Source organism: Rhinichthys klamathensis, unplaced genomic scaffold (genome assembly GCF_029890125.1).
Source record: "Rhinichthys klamathensis goyatoka isolate OS25496 unplaced genomic scaffold, OSU_Roscu_1.1 h1tg000033l_1, whole genome shotgun sequence".
In the NCBI taxonomy this organism is placed as follows: Eukaryota; Metazoa; Chordata; class Actinopteri; order Cypriniformes; family Leuciscidae; genus Rhinichthys; species Rhinichthys klamathensis.
The window spans coordinates 446639-463877 of NW_026606582.1; the positions used below are offsets into that span (position 1 = coordinate 446639).

Sequence of the window (17239 nt, forward strand, 5' to 3'; positions counted from 1 at the left end):
CCAATCTGATGGAGTTTTGGTTCCTTGCCACTGTCGCCTTGCTTTTGGCTTGCTTAGTTGGGGATATTTAATATTCAACAATATTATTGAACTGTGTTGTACTACTTTCATGTTATCACTGTGAAGCTGCTTTGATGCAATCTGTATTGTGAAAAGCGCTATATAAATAAATGTGACTTGACTTGACTTGACTGCGGCCCAGGTTCCCGAGCTGGCAGGAATCTCAGAGACTTTGGAGCCACATCAACATCAGTCTCTTTTCTCCATGACAGAGTCTTGGCTCTCTTTAAAACAGGAATCTGGTCACTGTCATTCTCACATCTGTGGGGGGAGAAAACAAAAGTGAGCATGTTGACAACAGGATCCCAACACCATTATCAATTACTTATACTGATATTTTGCCCACTCATTAAAAAGCGATTACACATTACACATGCACATATACTTTGCTTAGATTAATTTTGATTACATATACTGTGGAATAATATGTCACTTGTAAAATGACGGGGTAAACGTGCACTTACTCATTAAGATTCTCAACCGCGTTGAAAACTGAACGATGCTTGTGTCCTGTGTGAGGTCCACGTGAAGGAACCACATTCCTAAGAAAAGAAAAACGAACAAGCACAAATATTAGTAAACATTTGTTAGCATGTTATCCAAGCTGGCAAACCAGTGCATGCATAAGTGATAGACCCTTTTCACATTTCCAGGTTTCTCAGAAGAGAAAATCATCCTAGTTGGGTTAAATTCTAAAGTGGTGAATGAGAGTTTACATTGAATATATATTTTGTTTTAATTTGCTCAAATAGCAATAGAAAAACTTCACAATAGTGTTTTCACAAATTTCAAAAAGAGTAAAAAGATAGAGAAAATTTGATAAAGCCAGTCAAGAAGAGTAAAAAATATGTTAATTTTAGTCACTCACACAGCCATTAGAAACACCCTAGGTTTTTTTATAATTTGATGCAACTGTTTACCAATTTTTACCAAGTATAGTTATAAATGTACATTTAAATATATATACACACAGAGAGAGAGAGCAGGATTTAAAATGCTGATCACCATTAAAACTAGTCATCACAGTCTGTGAAAAGGGTCCATTGATAATTAATGGATATACGGTCGCGCGCTTTATGGCTGTTGATGAGGCATCGACACTGTTAACACATTCAAAACATTTACACCTCAGCAGATGTTGGAGAACACAAGTTAAGCTCCGTTGCTAAGTATCTCTCTCTCTTCACATTAGAGTATAACATGTATACGCTTGTTTTGCAATGCATTTAGAATCCAGAACAAGACATCTCACTCAGAAAATTACAAACTGGCAGATTTCCGTCTGGCCATATTGGTTTGAAACAGCTAACTTATATGCGACTATAATAACTAAAAGAAGAATAAACGGCTTACTCTTCAGAAAATGTGTCCTGTGCTGGATGCACGCCTTCATCATCAACCTCTTCTTCATCTTCTGACTCTGACGAACAAGTGAATTCTTCCTCGCTGTCTACGATCATCCGAAGAGCTTCCTCGTGTGCGTGACGAGCCATCTTGAGGAAAAGTAAATAAAGCCAAACAAAAGTTTGCCGCCAGTTTTATCCTGTTGATCGGGAGTTTCCTACACAAACCCAACGGCTCTTTTAAGAGCCACACACAATTTGAAAAGGAGTATGTTTTAAGTTGTTTATTTTGTCAACTAATATTCAGACAGGGCTTCTACGCAGTATGGAATTGAAGAGTATTGGATTTGATTTTAGTATTTACGGAGCTTGTGTTTCAAGAGTATTGCTCCTATTTAGTTTTATACAATATAGAATTAAGAGTTTATAAGAACCTAAACAAGCAGGGTGTTCTCGTGGCACACGTTTAGTTACCAAGGCGCAGTCTTTCATAGCACTAAAAGCGACTCTGAACTTCGCTAAAATAATACTTACTCAAATGTCACTCAAACCAGCAACAGATCTAATCTACATCAGACTGTAATTTGATTTTTTTGGTGATTGTGAAACATTAAACCACATTTAAACTCTGATGTGTCAGATTAGTACTCTTTAGCAGCCCAATTCTGACCAATGAAAGCATAGAGAAGGGCAATCCAGCCCTCTGAAATGAGCTTTCAATAAATACCAAGTTAACCACTCTAGATTAATATTGTCGTTGTTGTTTTTTTTACTTGACTTGTTATAAGTGCATAAACGCTTGCATTCAGAGACTTCTTCAATTCAGTCAGTTGACCTTACAGCTGTTACTTTTTGCAAAATAAAAATAATCGTTTCTGTAGATTCCTTTTGATGACTCCAAACTGAGGTTGATATCCAAGGGTCTTGTTTAGTTCGTATATCATTGGGTAATGCTTGATATTTAATACAATTTCTCCAGAAATTCCGTTGCTGCTTTTAAAATGAGGCAAGTTGGTGAAACCTGGGGAAAAAACAAGCCACACCTTTACCAAAATGTGAACGGGAGAGTAAGGATAATGATCCTGAAACTTGTGGGGGAGGTCGTCTTCTTCTTCTTCTTCTCTTTCTATGGCGGTTGACAGCCAGCTTTTTGGTGAATTACCGCCACCATCTGGACTGGAGTGTGGCTCAATGGGTCAAACTACACTTTACATTCTTTTAATTAACCCAGTTGTCTTTAAAAAAGAAAACAAAATATGAAAACAAATTTCGCCAGATCCTCTTTGCATTATTTCATGTAAATTTAGTGTCATCTGGTTCTCACCAAGTTGTGATATCAATCGTTGTCTAGCTTGATGGTATTTAGGACAATTCATAATTACATGCTCTAGTCTCTTGACTATTGCAGTATTCACATATTCCATCCACATGCTTTTTCATTATAAATAAAGTTCTATCTAATCCTGTATGTCCTAGCCTCATTCTAGACCACACCACACCTTCTTCTCGCCTTTTTCTGTATGTATTCCTGTTCTTTCTTGTGGGGGAGGTCTTCTTCTTCATGTTTTAATGGCAATTAACTCTTTAGGATTATCGCCATCTACTGCACTGAATGACAAATTAGCATGGTTGATGAGTCTGACATTTAACCCGGGATTAATGCTCAAATACCATCCTCACACATATTATATTCTACACCTTATATGAATTTAATTAGTGCCCTGTATAGCTGTCTGTCCTGCCTTTTCCTAAAATATCCTCTTTCTTAATTCTATCCTCCCCTTTCTTAAAGTGATTAAATAATGTATCACGATATATTATATTTACTACATATAAAAGTCACATGATATATATTAGGTTATAACAAGACTTAGATTGGGGCACTTTGCATTGAATTATGGGCTGGCATTGAATAATGGTTGGAAAACATCCAGATGGCAGATCCATGTGTGGAGAAGTAGAAACTGTGCGCCATGCTCTAGTAGTTTATGTCATCGTACAGAAATAAATCTTATGTACTCAGAACTGTTGGAAGCTGGAACTTCAAGTTATTTATTAATCATTACTGTACTAAGGACTATGAGACAACATAAATTGTTATCAACTTTTTGCACCGGACTGGACTAAGGATATGATCTGTTAAATCTATTATTTCTTCAAATGAACTGAGGAGGGAGCCATTGTAGCGTAATATCAGAAAAAGAAGAAGAAGATCCACTGTAAGCCGAAGATTAACATTCCCGAACCAGTGAAATCTGTCCTCAAAGAAGGCGCTCACCAAGACGGCCGACCAAAGCGGGAAGAAACATCTAAAATCCAAAAATAAAGAGAATTACACCAAATTACAAAGTTGAAGGGGTTTTTCCTGTTCTCGTTTAGCCCTGGTCTGGCCACACCCACCGGCAGAGCGCGTCATTCACATGGTAATGACCTGAATGTGGGAAACGCCCCCGATCAACAGGATAAAACTGGCGCCAAACTTTTGGTTGGCTTTATACACAAGTTTATGAGCCGTTTCCGCTCTACATCCTAAACTCCTCCCGTCGATGCAACCCACTTCCGTTCTGGCGGTCTGGGTTTGTTTTGCTAGCTAGCTTCGACAAAGCGCTGATATCGCAGTGACATAACAATTACAACATGAAGAAAGGTGGTTCGGGAACGATGTGTGTGATAGTTGGTTGTAAACACTCGAGAAAGCACCTGAACGAGTGGTTAGATAGAGAGTTCTACGACCGCAAACCAGCTACGAAGAGGTCCATGCGCTCCATTGTTTACACACAAACACACTCACACAGTATCGCGCCCGCGCCTCTCTCTCACACACAGTTCGATCGCCTAATTATTATCATCATGGCTCACACACACACACACACTTTGCACTCTAGCTAAGAAGCCTATGATATAGTTCGGATCGTCAGGAGGACATTCACTGACAGCGCGTTCTCTTTTGTCTTGTCGCGCATGAGTGGTTAAAGCATTTGCGTGAATAAGAGAATGGTCATAACCCTAGCAAAAGGATGACAGAAAGAACAGATGTTGCGTTTGCATTAAATATTTTAACACGTTAAAGCTGGACAAAAATGAATCGGGAAAATATTTTTCTCACGGCCGCACGCCCGAGATCCGGCACGGTGGCGAAAAGTGATTGCATTATTTATTGCAATAAGTAGAGGCTTCAATCGTTTTGTTGTAAGTAGAATAGGCTACTGCATTTTAAGGGGTTAGTTTTGTAAGGGGTATACAGTCAAAGACCCAGAACCAGATATGAAGAATGAAGACCCGGAGTCAGAATTATAAAAAATTAAAGAAAAGTTTTACTGAAGATAGTTTGCATTTTCATCAGCAGAAGCCAGCTTCAAGACTCACACAGGAGTTCGTAGGCCGCCTCCCTTACAGTTACAAAGATCACAGCAGTTATACCATTTCCAAGGTCTAAGCTACGTCATTGCTTACAGGTTGAATGATTCTCATTGGCTAAGAAACATTAAAGCCTAAACAATTTAACACATGTGAGGAGATAGGGGTGCCTATCGCCATTAGTAAAGATAGTTGTCGTCCACTCATTGGATTTAGGCCTGTGGTGGCCTCGCAGGTTAGAGAAGGGCGCCGGGGTGTCTGGTCCGACCGTCCAGAACCTACATAGAATGTCATACGCACACACACACAAATAACAGACACTAGCAAATAACAGCTCCCATCAAGGCTGAAGAGAGTCTGAGCTCCTTATTATCAGTTAAGTATACCAAAACATACTGCTAAAACATTCACTCGTTTGGGAGAAAAACAGATCACTGGCATTTACTCCCAAGGAAGGAAATATACTGGAAAGAATACATTTTAATACAACAATTCAAGTTTGATAGTAACGCTCAATATAGCTTGACCATTATGTCCAGCGAAGAATCATATGTGCCCACGCTGCCTTTAGGACCCTCTAACCTTTCTACTGATCCCAGAGAAAGAGACAAACGGCCTTGTGGGTTCCGTGGCCTTCGTGTCCTGCGTGTACTAAGTGCAATCTCAAAGTAAGATTGGAATGCACCTAAAAGAAACTGGTTACTTGCATCCATGCATTTAAGAAAATATAATTTCACAAGCACAAGAATATAAAAATTATTATGTGATAATGAATATATTTGATTATTGATTTTTATAAAGGAAGTATATAACCATTCAAAATGATATATGATTATATATGTATTTGAAGAGGCAAGGGATTTTGACCAACCCTTCAGTCCCCCGTTTTAGACCAATGTGGGGTCCAATACCGCCACGTCTGGTCTAACCAGTGAGGTCACTACGGAAGGGAGGAGTGGTGACGCATGCTCCCCTGACGGGTCACACTTGTCTCTTCACCTCGTCACGGACATGCTGGATATTAAAAATTCCAGTCCCCATTAAGAGGCTCTCCCACCTTCCACTCACAACAGGACATCAATGTCATTCTTCCTCAGTTTATCAGTCAGGTTAAAATTTTTATAAAACACATAACTGATTACGAAACAAGTACATATTTTTTCTTTGGAAGCCAGGCTAAATAAGCAAGCACTATTGCTGTATTCCTAGCATGGGCTAGATCCACAGTCACTACTCAGATCCTAAATAAAGACATTGTCTATAATCATGAATACCAGAATATATGCACTAGTTTTTTTATTTTTTTATAAAATTATGATTTCCAAATCCTTTTATTATAAACAAAGTTGGATGGTTAATCCATTATTTTCACTACCCCTTTTATAGACCCTTTAGGTTCAAAACAGAATGGTTGTCTAACTAAAAATAAACAACAAACAATAAAATATTAATAATTAAGACCCATAATAATCGATGTAAGCCCTTTAAGTCTTTACTGAAATCATCCTTCAGTTTACGGTCACATAGCATGTACCATTTTAATTGTATAACATCTTATACCCTTTTTTGTTTGTTTCAAAAATAGAAATAAAATAAAACAAATTCACATCATCATTTCAGTCATTATTTTACCACTAAAATATAGGATCGTTCCCCATTCTGCTTAATAAAGCTTTTGTTTATTCCTTATCTTTATATCACTTGAATCCCTGTCAATCATACAATGTCTTATTGTTTTTATTTTGAAACTCACTTTTTCATACCATTTAAACTTAATTTGACTTCCATAAATCCTATCAGAAATTGTATTTTCATAACATACATTTTCTTCTACTATATTTCTTCCATCTTGCCCTAAATGCCAGTTCCTTCTGCATCCGAGTCTCTCACCACTGTCAGCCTAGTGACACTTAAAGTTCCCTCGTTAGGGGAATCATGGTATTTTATTAATTCTTCAATACTCTTGTTTTCTTATCATTAACTTCAACTTTATTTTTCATTATAACTACTTCTCACAGTATTTGTCTCAGTTCCACTTATCTTTACAGTTTTACAGAAACCAAAATATTATGTTACTCAGATCCCAGCCCACAGCCATATAGCTGCTTTCTCTTTTTACCTTTATTAAATTGTAGTTTTCTTAGACATCTAATGTCATACATACATTTAATCGATTGAGAAATAAAACCTTTTCTTTTTAGAAGTTATATTCACTCCTTCTTTGTTCGCCCTCCGGCCTTTCAATAAAAATGAGGGAACTCACTCTGGATAATTTGGATAGTGACTTAGCCAATGTGTCACTTTGTCTCTCTGCCGTCAAGTCTATATGTATATATCTTTTTTTTTTTTTCCTACGTTTATCCTTATGATCCCACCTAGTTGTCTATTTAAATTTAGACCCTCAGTTGAATTTAGACAAGAGTTTTACCCCAGAATGGACGGCAATCTTCTTTACAATTCCAATTTATATAAAATACTAATCCAGAGAGTAATTCAGTTCAATATCATAAATGACAAAAGCATTCATAATTACCAATAGCAGACAGAGCTGGAGAACCACTCCAATTAAAGCTCGTCCCATGTTCTGCATTGTCTTTTCATCAGATTGTCTTAGAATTATCAACCTTTTTTAAAGTTGGTCATTTCACTTAACCCATCTGTAATGATGAAACACTAATTCCAGAGGTTAATGACACAATATCCTCAAAATCAGGAAATAATAGTACCCCAAACTAATACATACAAGACATAAAGTGCTGTCACCATCATACGCACTCATACTAGACACACATATGTTAACTGTTCATTTTCAATGTTCATTTTTCTTTATATTATTGCTAAAAGATTTAAATTTTAAATAAGATTTTAAACTTCCCATTTTCCGGTAGCTTCTACCTAATTTTACATGGTCTCCCAACCAGTTTCAAAGCATGTCTTGTTCATTATTCATTAGAATTTAACAAGGTCAGCTGGGTTGTTTTGTTTCATTATCATTATTTTGCTTCAGCTTGCTCTAGCAGGCCGATAATGGAAAGACAGACACAGTTACCATCCCTTCCTCTGCTCAAGCAGTCTCTCTCACTATAAATAAATTTCTAAGACTGTAACTTATATAAAATGTAATATTAAATTCGTTACAATAATCTTTGACCATTCACCTTTGTTATCCAGACTTTTCTTAAATCAAAAGCTGTCTTCATCTTTAGCCACCACCATGTCTAACGACCTTCAGGAGTTAAAACTATGTCATAGACCTATTAGTTCAAAATCAACACTATGATTTTCCCTGCCCATAAGGCAAACCAGTACATAAAAAGTTTTGCTACTGTCTCCACAACAACTAATGGGAATCACTTCATGGCCTCAGCTGGCTCTTGAAAGCCCACTCCTGTTAGCCCTTTATCTATAATCTCCATCAGGGTGTTTTCCCCTGGTATATTTGCAGACGCTTGTCACAATAAAAAAAACAAGCCATACAACTAATGCGGTTTCTTCTGGCGAGTGGTATATATCGAGGAGCTTTGCTTTATTGGGGAGACATGCCGTGACTCGTCACCGCGTCATCTCCCCTTAACGCCATAAGGACGCTGCTGGCCTCACAGCTCCTGCTCAACCCTCATACCTGTCTCACATAACACACCTCCATTCAGGAGATGCCCAATGACTTTACGTGATCCACTCTGGCTTGGGTTGCCCCCTGTCAGGCCAATAGAAGGTCTTACCCGTCATAGAGATGGCCACTCGTGCCCACTGGTGACCGCTCTTTCCCATCACAGGCTGTTTGCTTCAACAGAACTCAGCTGTTTTCTAGAGCTTAGGAAAGGCACGTTCAAGAGTCACCAGAGCCATTCGGATTGCCTAATAGTGTTCACATAGGGAGACAGATTAATAACAACAGTATTTAATCACTTAAATCCATTAACCATCTTAAAAGCAGAAACCTAGCTGCTTAGATTTATACTCAGTGAATTTAGATCACAACCGTACATTCAGTGTACTTCATCTGTAGCCAGAGCCATCGGTCCTGAATGGTGGAGACTAAATCAGACAAAGAAGTTACTGGTCCTAAAATAAGCTAATCAAAATGTCATCTCTATCTGTATTATTATTTTAAATACTTCTTTAAAGTCATTCAGTTTTACTTTTAAAACAAATTGCTCTCTAAATGGTTTCTTTTACCATCTCTGTGTCTATGATTCTTCAACTGACACACTGTGCTTTACACATTATCACAGATAACAGCTTTTAGCTGACTCATTGAATGAGAGAGACTCTGAGACTCTATTGGATGGTACACTGCTCTCTTATATACTTCTAACATCAAACTTTTATCTATTATCTTTTAACTCTATCCCAGCTTAAGGCATCTTTGCCAGATATTACATACGGTTTCAAATAAACATATTATTTATATTTGTCTTTTGCCCACACATCAGGAAATTTAGGCATTACAAATTTCCACTCAGATTGAGTCTGTTGCACTGGCAGTTTCAGCCACAGCACACATCAGATTCAGATAAGCAAACTGTTTCATTACAGCCAATAACAAACTTATCTTTTGAAAACTAAACATCAGCTTCTAGTTCTTTCATGGTCAACTTTTCAAGCTGTTTGTTTAATCAGCATTTAGCAACTGTTAATTCAGTACGGCTTCTGCTTATTTGTTTTACATAAAAATAATTATTCTAGTTCTCAATAACGTTTCACATTTCTCAATCTCAATTTTAATTGTCAAGTTCTCAACCATAGTTTAATATTTGACTTAAGATTTCTCTTGGAGTTTATCAATCTCCAATTAGGATTCACACACTAAGTTGTGAGGCAAGCACTCTCTGCTTGTGATACTTTTGCAGTTATTGTAAATCATCTGTGAGATTAGTCTCTCTATATCATCTAAAACCTTTTTAAAAATTTTAATTGCAACACAATCATCCTTTAAGTTACTTTGATATATTTTGCAACTCACATTTGTTGGAGTCATTAATTTTACATCAACTTATAAAAATTACTATTATAGATCTTTTCTTCAAAAGGGTTCATGTGTCAGCCTCAACGGCTCCAACTTACTACACGCCCTTGAAGCAGTGTGTGTCCCATTCAGGAATGTAAACAGAGCCACTGATTAAGCAGTTCTCTGTATTCTTTTACAGTCCACCAGTGGCGGATTTAATCATAATAACCCAATCATAATCTTCATCATTATTATTGGCAGAACATTAATTTTCATAAGCTGCAAAATATTCTAAGTTGTTTTCACAAAGTGTCTGTTTAACTTTAGTCGCTTGTCGAGGGAAATTATCCCTGACCCAGAATTTCTTTCACTTGCTTCTTGTAATCATCGTAAGCAATACGAGGCTAAACATTTTAATTTTTCAGTTTCTTTGTTTGTTTGTAGCCAGTCATGTTGTTTAAATTTCCAATCAGAATCAAAATCCTGACTACCATTTACTTAATCATTTCTGCAAATTTATTTAAAGTGAGGGCTTTAGAGCACAGCTGCTTACAGCGTTTGCTTTTCCTGTCTCACTATTTGTTTCAGGACTCTTCAGGTTACTGATTAAGTTATTACATTTTTCTGCCATATCTTAATCATGGTTCATACTCACCTGAAGTTATTGCAGAAATGGAGGCGGCGATCTTTGAACAACACAGCTTGGCTTCTGCGTGATGAAACTGCAAAGTATACTCCAAAATCACAGTTACATATACTGGTCCATGCCAATTTGGGTCACAACTTTTTTAATTTTTCTCTCAGAATCGTTCCTGATGCATCCCTGGCAAACAACCCTGTTATTGTTAGTATCCCTAACTGCCTGATTCACTTCACTAAGTTCGGGGATCCCCTATCTGAGATGGAAGAGATTGAGCAGGTTTACGGTGCCACTGGACCTCTAGCCCAGGGACGTGCTCTGCTGGGGTGGTGCTACACCAGTAATGCCCAGCGGGGCCCCCACAGAGCACGCTTCGCTTGCGCTGTCTGCTGCCGTTACCCTTAACGACGCTCTCAGCGACTTCTTATACTGTCAGCAGTATAATTAACTTACTCCTTCACTCGCCTCATCGGAGTGAAGCTTCACTCGCCTCATCGGAGTGAAGCTCTCCCGCTCTCCTTCAAAATCTCCTCCAGTCAGACAGCCCTAACAATTAACAAAAGCTTACTACCTTGTTTGTTGATTTGCCAGGGGTGTCACCGAGAATAATTGCCAGCGCATCCTCCACCATAACTGTAAGGGGTATACAGTCAAAGACCCAGAACCAGATATGAAGAATGAAGACCCGGAGTCAGAATTATAAAAAATTAAAGAAAAGTTTTACTGAAGATAGTTTGCATTTTCATCAGCAGAAGTCAGCTTCAAGACTCACACAGGAGTTCGTAGACCGCCCCCCTTACAGTTACAAAGATCACAGCAGTTATACCATTTCCAAGGTCTAAGCTACGTCATTGCTTACAGGTTGAATGATTCTCATTGGCTAAGAAACATTAAAGCCTAAACAATTTAACACATGTGAGGAGATAGGGGTGCCTATCGCCATTAGTAAAGATAGTTGTCGTCCACTCATTGGATTTAGGCCTGTGGTGGCCTCGCAGGTTAGAGAAGGGCGCCGGGGTGTCTGGTCCGACCGTCCAGAACCTACATAGAATGTCATACGCACACACACACAAATAACAGACACTAGCAAATAACAGCTCCCATCAAGGCTGAAGAGAGTCTGAGCTCCTTATTATCAGTTAAGTATACCAAAACATACTGCTAAAACATTCACTCGTTTGGGAGAAAAACAGATCACTGGCATTTACTCCCAAGGAAGGAAATATACTGGAAAGAATACATTTTAATACAACAATTCAAGTTTGATAGTAACGCTCAATATAGCTTGACCATTATGTCCAGCGAAGAATCATATGTGCCCACGCTGCCTTTAGGACCCTCTAACCTTTCTACTGATCCCAGAGAAAGAGACAAACGGCCTTGTGGGTTCCGTGGCCTTCGTGTCCTGCGTGTACTAAGTGCAATCTCAAAGTAAGATTGGAATGCACCTAAAAGAAACTGGTTACTTGCATCCATGCATTTAAGAAAATATAATTTCACAAGCACAAGAATATAAAAATTATTATGTGATAATGAATATATTTGATTATTGATTTTTATAAAGGAAGTATATAACCATTCAAAATGATATATGATTATATATGTATTTGAAGAGGCAAGGGATTTTGACCAACCCTTCAGTTTCGACATTTAAAGGTATTTTAACCGGTAAAATGGTTGGTTGGTACACAGCAGGTAAAACAATGCAGAGTCATAAGGATAATTGCAAAAGAGATCATGTCTTTATTTATAGCTCAGCAGTAAGTCATGTTATAGGTTACAGTCCGTTTTCCAAATACAAACACGTATTCCATCCGCAACAACATGCTTCTTTTATTTCCTATAATCATGTAAATGTCTTCCCTGATTAAGCTATAAACTGCAAACACTTATTTAGCCACAATTGTTGTTATTATGTTAAAAGAAACATTAAAGTAACACACAGATACATTTGCTATTACCACGGACATAAACTGATAGTTATTTGCACGTTATGTCTGTTTTATCTAGCTGTGTATGACATGACACAACCGACTTTGTTGCTGTGCAGATATTGATATGCCTCGACGGCTTTCAGATTGTCCAATTGCTTTTCCATCTATTGCCATGGATTGCACGAAGTAGGAGCAAATCTCGCTGTACGTTATGCTGGGCCACGTCGTCATGTTAGTGTTCTGCACTGAATTCGGGTGGGGGATAGTAACGCCATCTCCAGTCGTGGAACCGTCGCTGTGTACACCGGCAGACGCTGTGTGCAAACCTCTTCCGGCGGAAATGAAGTGCATTTAAGTAGAGTTATGGCGGCGCCCATGATTTGGCGCGTAAACTTGTGTATTGACTTTTCCTCAAGATGGCTCGTCACGCACACGAGGAAGCTCTTCGGATGATCGTAGACAGCGAGGAAGAATTCACTTGTTCGTCAGAGTCAGAAGATGAAGAAGACGTTGATGATGAAGGCCTGCATCCAGCACAGGACACATTTTCTGAAGAGTAAGCCGTTTATTCTTCTTTTAGTTATTAGAGGCGCATATAAGTTAGCTGGTTCAAACCAATATGGCCAGACGGAAATCTGCCAGTTTGTAATTTTCTGAGTGAGATGTCTTGTTCTGGATTCTAAATGCATTGCAAAACAAGCGTATACATGTTATACTCTGTGAAGAGAGAGAGATACTTAGCAACGGAGCTTAACTTGTGTTCTCCAACACCTGCTGAGGTGTAAATGTTTTGAATGTGTTAACAGTGTCGATGCCTCATCAACAGCCATAAAGCGCGCGACCGTATATCCATTAATTATCAATGGACCCTTTTCACAGACTGTGATGACTAGTTTTAATGGTGATCAGCATTGTAAATCCTGCAAAGTGTGTGTGTGTATGTATGTGTGTATATATATATATATATATATATATATATATATATATATATATATATACATATAATGTTAGTGTTTACATTTACAACTATATACTGAGTATTATATTACCGTTGCATCAAATTACAAAAAAACTAGGGTGTTTCTAATACTGCTGTGTGAGTGACTGTGAAATTAACATCTTTCTCTCTTCTTGACTGCCTTTATCAAGTTCGCTCTATATATTTTTTTTACTCTTTTTATTACTCTTTTTGAATGTTCTGAAAACACTATTGTGAAGTTTTTCTGTTGCCATTTGAGCAAATTAAAACATATATATTTAATGTAAACTCTCATTCACCACTTTAGAATTTTACCCAACTAGGATGATTTTCTCTTCTGAGAAACCTGGAAATGTGAAAAGGGTCTATCACTTATGCATGCACTGGTTTGCCAGCTTGGATAACATGCTAACAAATGTTTACTAATATTTGTGCGTGTTCGTTTTTCTTTTCTTAGGAATGTGGTTCCTTCACGTGGACCTCACACAGGACGCCATCGTTCAGTTTTCAACGCGGTTGAGAATCTTAATGAGTAAGTGCACGTTTACCCCGTCATTTTACAAGTGACATATTATTCCACAGTATATGTAATCAAAATTAATCTAAGCAAAGTATGTGCCTGGATGAATGTGTAATCGCTTTTTAATGAGTGGGCAAAATATCAGTATAAGTAATTGATAATGGTGTTGTGATCCTGTTGTCAACATGCTCACTTTTGCTTTCTCCCCCCACAGATGTGAGAATGACAGTGACCAGATTCCTGTTTTAAAGAGAGCCAAGACTCTGTCATGGAGAAAAGAGACTGATGTCGATGTGGCTCCAAAGTCTCTGAGATTCCTGCCAGCTCGGGAACCTGGGCCGCAGTCGAATCTTGTTGACTCGCACTCTCCTATGAGTCTTTTCAAACTGTTTTTCTCAGAGAGCGCCGTGTCCAATCTGTGCCACAACACAAACGCTCAGGCTGCCAGGGCACTTTCAAAGGGTCGCAAATACAGTTGGACAGATGTCAGTGTTGGCGAGCTTTACCGCTACATTGGACTCGTTTTCTACATGGCCTCTGTGAAGATGAGCTCCATCGCTGACTACTGGCGGCAGGACAGTCTCTTCTCTGTGCCTTTTCCCACCACAGTCATGTCTAGGGACCGATACCGCACCATTTCATGGAATTTGCACGTAAGTCACCCAGACGCAGACAAGGAAAATGACAAAAAGAGGGGAACAGCTGAACATGACCAGCTTTTCAGAGTCAGACCCCTCATGGACACCATCCGTCTTGCGTGCAAAACCTTTTATCATCCCAGAAGAAATTTGGCTGTGAAGGAAAGACTGGTGGCATGCAGAGCAAATGCAGGAATGAGAAGATTCATGAAAGCCGAGCCAGCAAAGCTGGGCTTCAAGTTTTTTGTCCTGGCGGACTCGTCGAATGGATATACTGTGGACCTCTCTGTGTACACGGGCAAGAACATCTTTCCCACTGGCCGTGGGCTTTCTTATGATGCTGTGATGTCTCTTCTGGACAAGAAAGCTTTGGGCTCTGGGTACCATGTGTACATGGATGATTTCTATACAAGTCCAAAGCTCTTAACAGACTTGTTTGCTATGAAGTTTGGTGCTTGTGGGACTTACAGAGACTATAGGAAGGACTTCCCACGGAGCGCATCTAATTCACTGACCAAAAAGTCCAGCAGGGGATCCATCCGGTGGATTCGGGATGGGCCTCTTGTGTGTGTGAAATGGATGGACAAACGAGAGGTGTCTGTTTGTTCCACCATCCATGCTGCCTATACAGGAGACCGTGTGCAACGAAAAGTGAAAGCACAAGATATACGAAGGACAAAGTCTTTTCCATGTCCTGCGCCTGTGACCGCGTACAACCAGCACATGACAAGTGTTGACCCGTCCGACCAGCTGTTGCAGTACTACACTGCACAGCACAACACCATGAAGTGGTACAGAAAAGTCTTTCTACAGTTCTTGGATGTTGCTGCCACCAACGCTTTCATATTGCACAAGGAGCTACACGGCAACATGACACACAAGGCCTTTATGGAAGAGCTTGTTGCAGAGCTCTGCGGTGTGTCTGAGAAAGCAGATCCAGAACAGACCAGTAATGACCATGTGCCGGTTCCAGGAGCTGAGCTGACCTCCAATGTCAGAAATATTGCCACTGTTGGTCGCCGCATATGTGTGCATTGCAAAGCAGTGCGTGGCAAGAAGCAACAAACGCCATGGAAATGCCAGGCATGTGACGTTCATTTGTGTCTTCAGTTGAACAGGAACTGTTTCCAGGAATGGCACAACGATTTGTGAGAGTGTTCAAACCTGGGTGCACAAAAATGTGCCTCAAATTCAAAAGAGGGTGTGTAATTGGAGTATGTGTACTATTTTTGTAAATAAACTACATGGAGAAAAAAAGTCTCACATTCTCACACATTTATTTCATATTAATAGACCCTTTAGGGAACGGATTAGTATTCGCTCAGGTGCTGAATGCAGTTTTTATGACCACTGGCACTGTCTTTGATTTTCTGGTTTCATTAATGCTACTTTGTCTTTCACACTGCTTTTGTGAACCATTTTCCTTAAGGTGTAAATAGCTGAAATAAGCAAAAATATTAGAGCATGTCCAACATCTTCAGGATTTCAACACCTCAGATTCTATGGGGTTTTAAATATTAAATACTTGATGGGAGATTTTAGACCTCCGTGAACTATTTTGAAAAATTCTAAAATGGTAACCTCTCCATGTATTCTTTCAAGGAATTTCTTAACTGTCATTGCTTTTGCCAGCATAATCCATTGAACATCTACCCATCGTTCTCTGTGGCACATTTACTCTGAGCACTGTGGCCTCATGGGAAGGCAAAGAGGAGAAAATTCCCTGCCAGTTTAAGCATCCTGTTCAAATGCTGTCAGTCACCCAGTGTACAAGAGTGTGAAAAGAGAAATAGGGTTGATTTAGAAATATAATTATTAGCCTATATAATGATAGGAAGTCCCAATCGTCGTAATTCAGTGCATTTTTCAGGATTTTTTTGCAGCTTGCCATCTCCGCTCTGAAGAGACCTGAGGGGTTCACGGGTGTGTCCAGAAGGGCCGTCTTTTAACTTTTAACTCAGTCAGGGTGAGCCACAGGAGACGATCTAACACCACAAGATTTCCCATGTTGCGGCCGATCGCTTAGCTGTCACTTTCGTCGCTCTGAGGGCCAGACCTGTGCCACACCGGAGCTCTTTGAAAACTTCTGGGTCTGGCCCGCCCTCGTCCAGAGACCTGAGCAACTTGGCCTGATAGACAGCCAAAAGTGCTAAAAAAGCCATGGCATCTAAACCTAAGGGAAAGCCTAAAGCTGCCATGCCTATAAAGGCAGCTCCCAAAAAATAAAGTCCACTTTTTTTTCATCAACAGCTCTTTTAAGAGCCACCCACTAACTCTCAAAATTAACAGAAATCATTACAATACATGAGTTTTGCTTTTTATTCAAAGGAAACAGTTAATATTTTACTTTTGACCACTTAAACCTGTGCAATCTAAACAAAAACTATAAAATACTTTTTGTCAAAAATAAGTTACCTAGTCTTGAATCAATCAAGTTGTGTGATCTATTTTATACATAAAAATATATATTAAAAATGGCCAAAAAGCTTATGAGGGTTAAGGCAGTGATCACAGTCCAAATATGATACAACACACAAACAGAATATATACCCACAACATGCTGGAGAATTGTGACCAATACAAACAACACCACATCCAGCTATATGGGCGGTGATAAAATTGCAATGGAACATAATATATAACATAGTATCAGAAGGCCATTGTGCACAGAATACAGTATGAAATGTGTAGGAACAGTGTATAATATCCATATATATACATTTATTTCGACTTTATGGTGTGCATACATGTTAAAAAGTGTGCGTATCAAACCCTAGCAGCATGTTGATATTGAAGTGAATTATCTGAAAAGCTTGT

At 38.9% G+C, this 17239-nt stretch overlaps 1 protein-coding gene across 1 annotated transcript; it reads left to right on the plus strand.

The window, feature by feature from the left end:
* Nucleotides 1–12690: 12690 nt before the first annotated feature.
* Nucleotides 12691–15574, plus strand: LOC130080398 (piggyBac transposable element-derived protein 4-like). The gene is made up of 2 exons (XM_056245751.1): nucleotides 12691–12841; nucleotides 13999–15574. The coding sequence occupies exons 1-2, from the start codon at nucleotides 12702–12704 to the stop codon at nucleotides 15572–15574; spliced, it is 1716 nt and encodes a 571-aa protein (XP_056101726.1). The 5' UTR covers nucleotides 12691–12701.
* Nucleotides 15575–17239: the final 1665 nt, after the last annotated feature.

Excerpts from the sequence above, each read along its gene's own strand:
- LOC130080398 (XM_056245751.1), top strand. The coding sequence starts at position 12,702 with ATGGCTCGTCACGCACACGAGGAAGCTCTTCGGATGATCGTAGACAGC. Across the intron at positions 12,842-13,998 it reads CAGGACACATTTTCTGAAGA|ATGTGAGAATGACAGTGACC; the intron begins GTAAGCCGTTTA and ends CTCCCCCCACAG.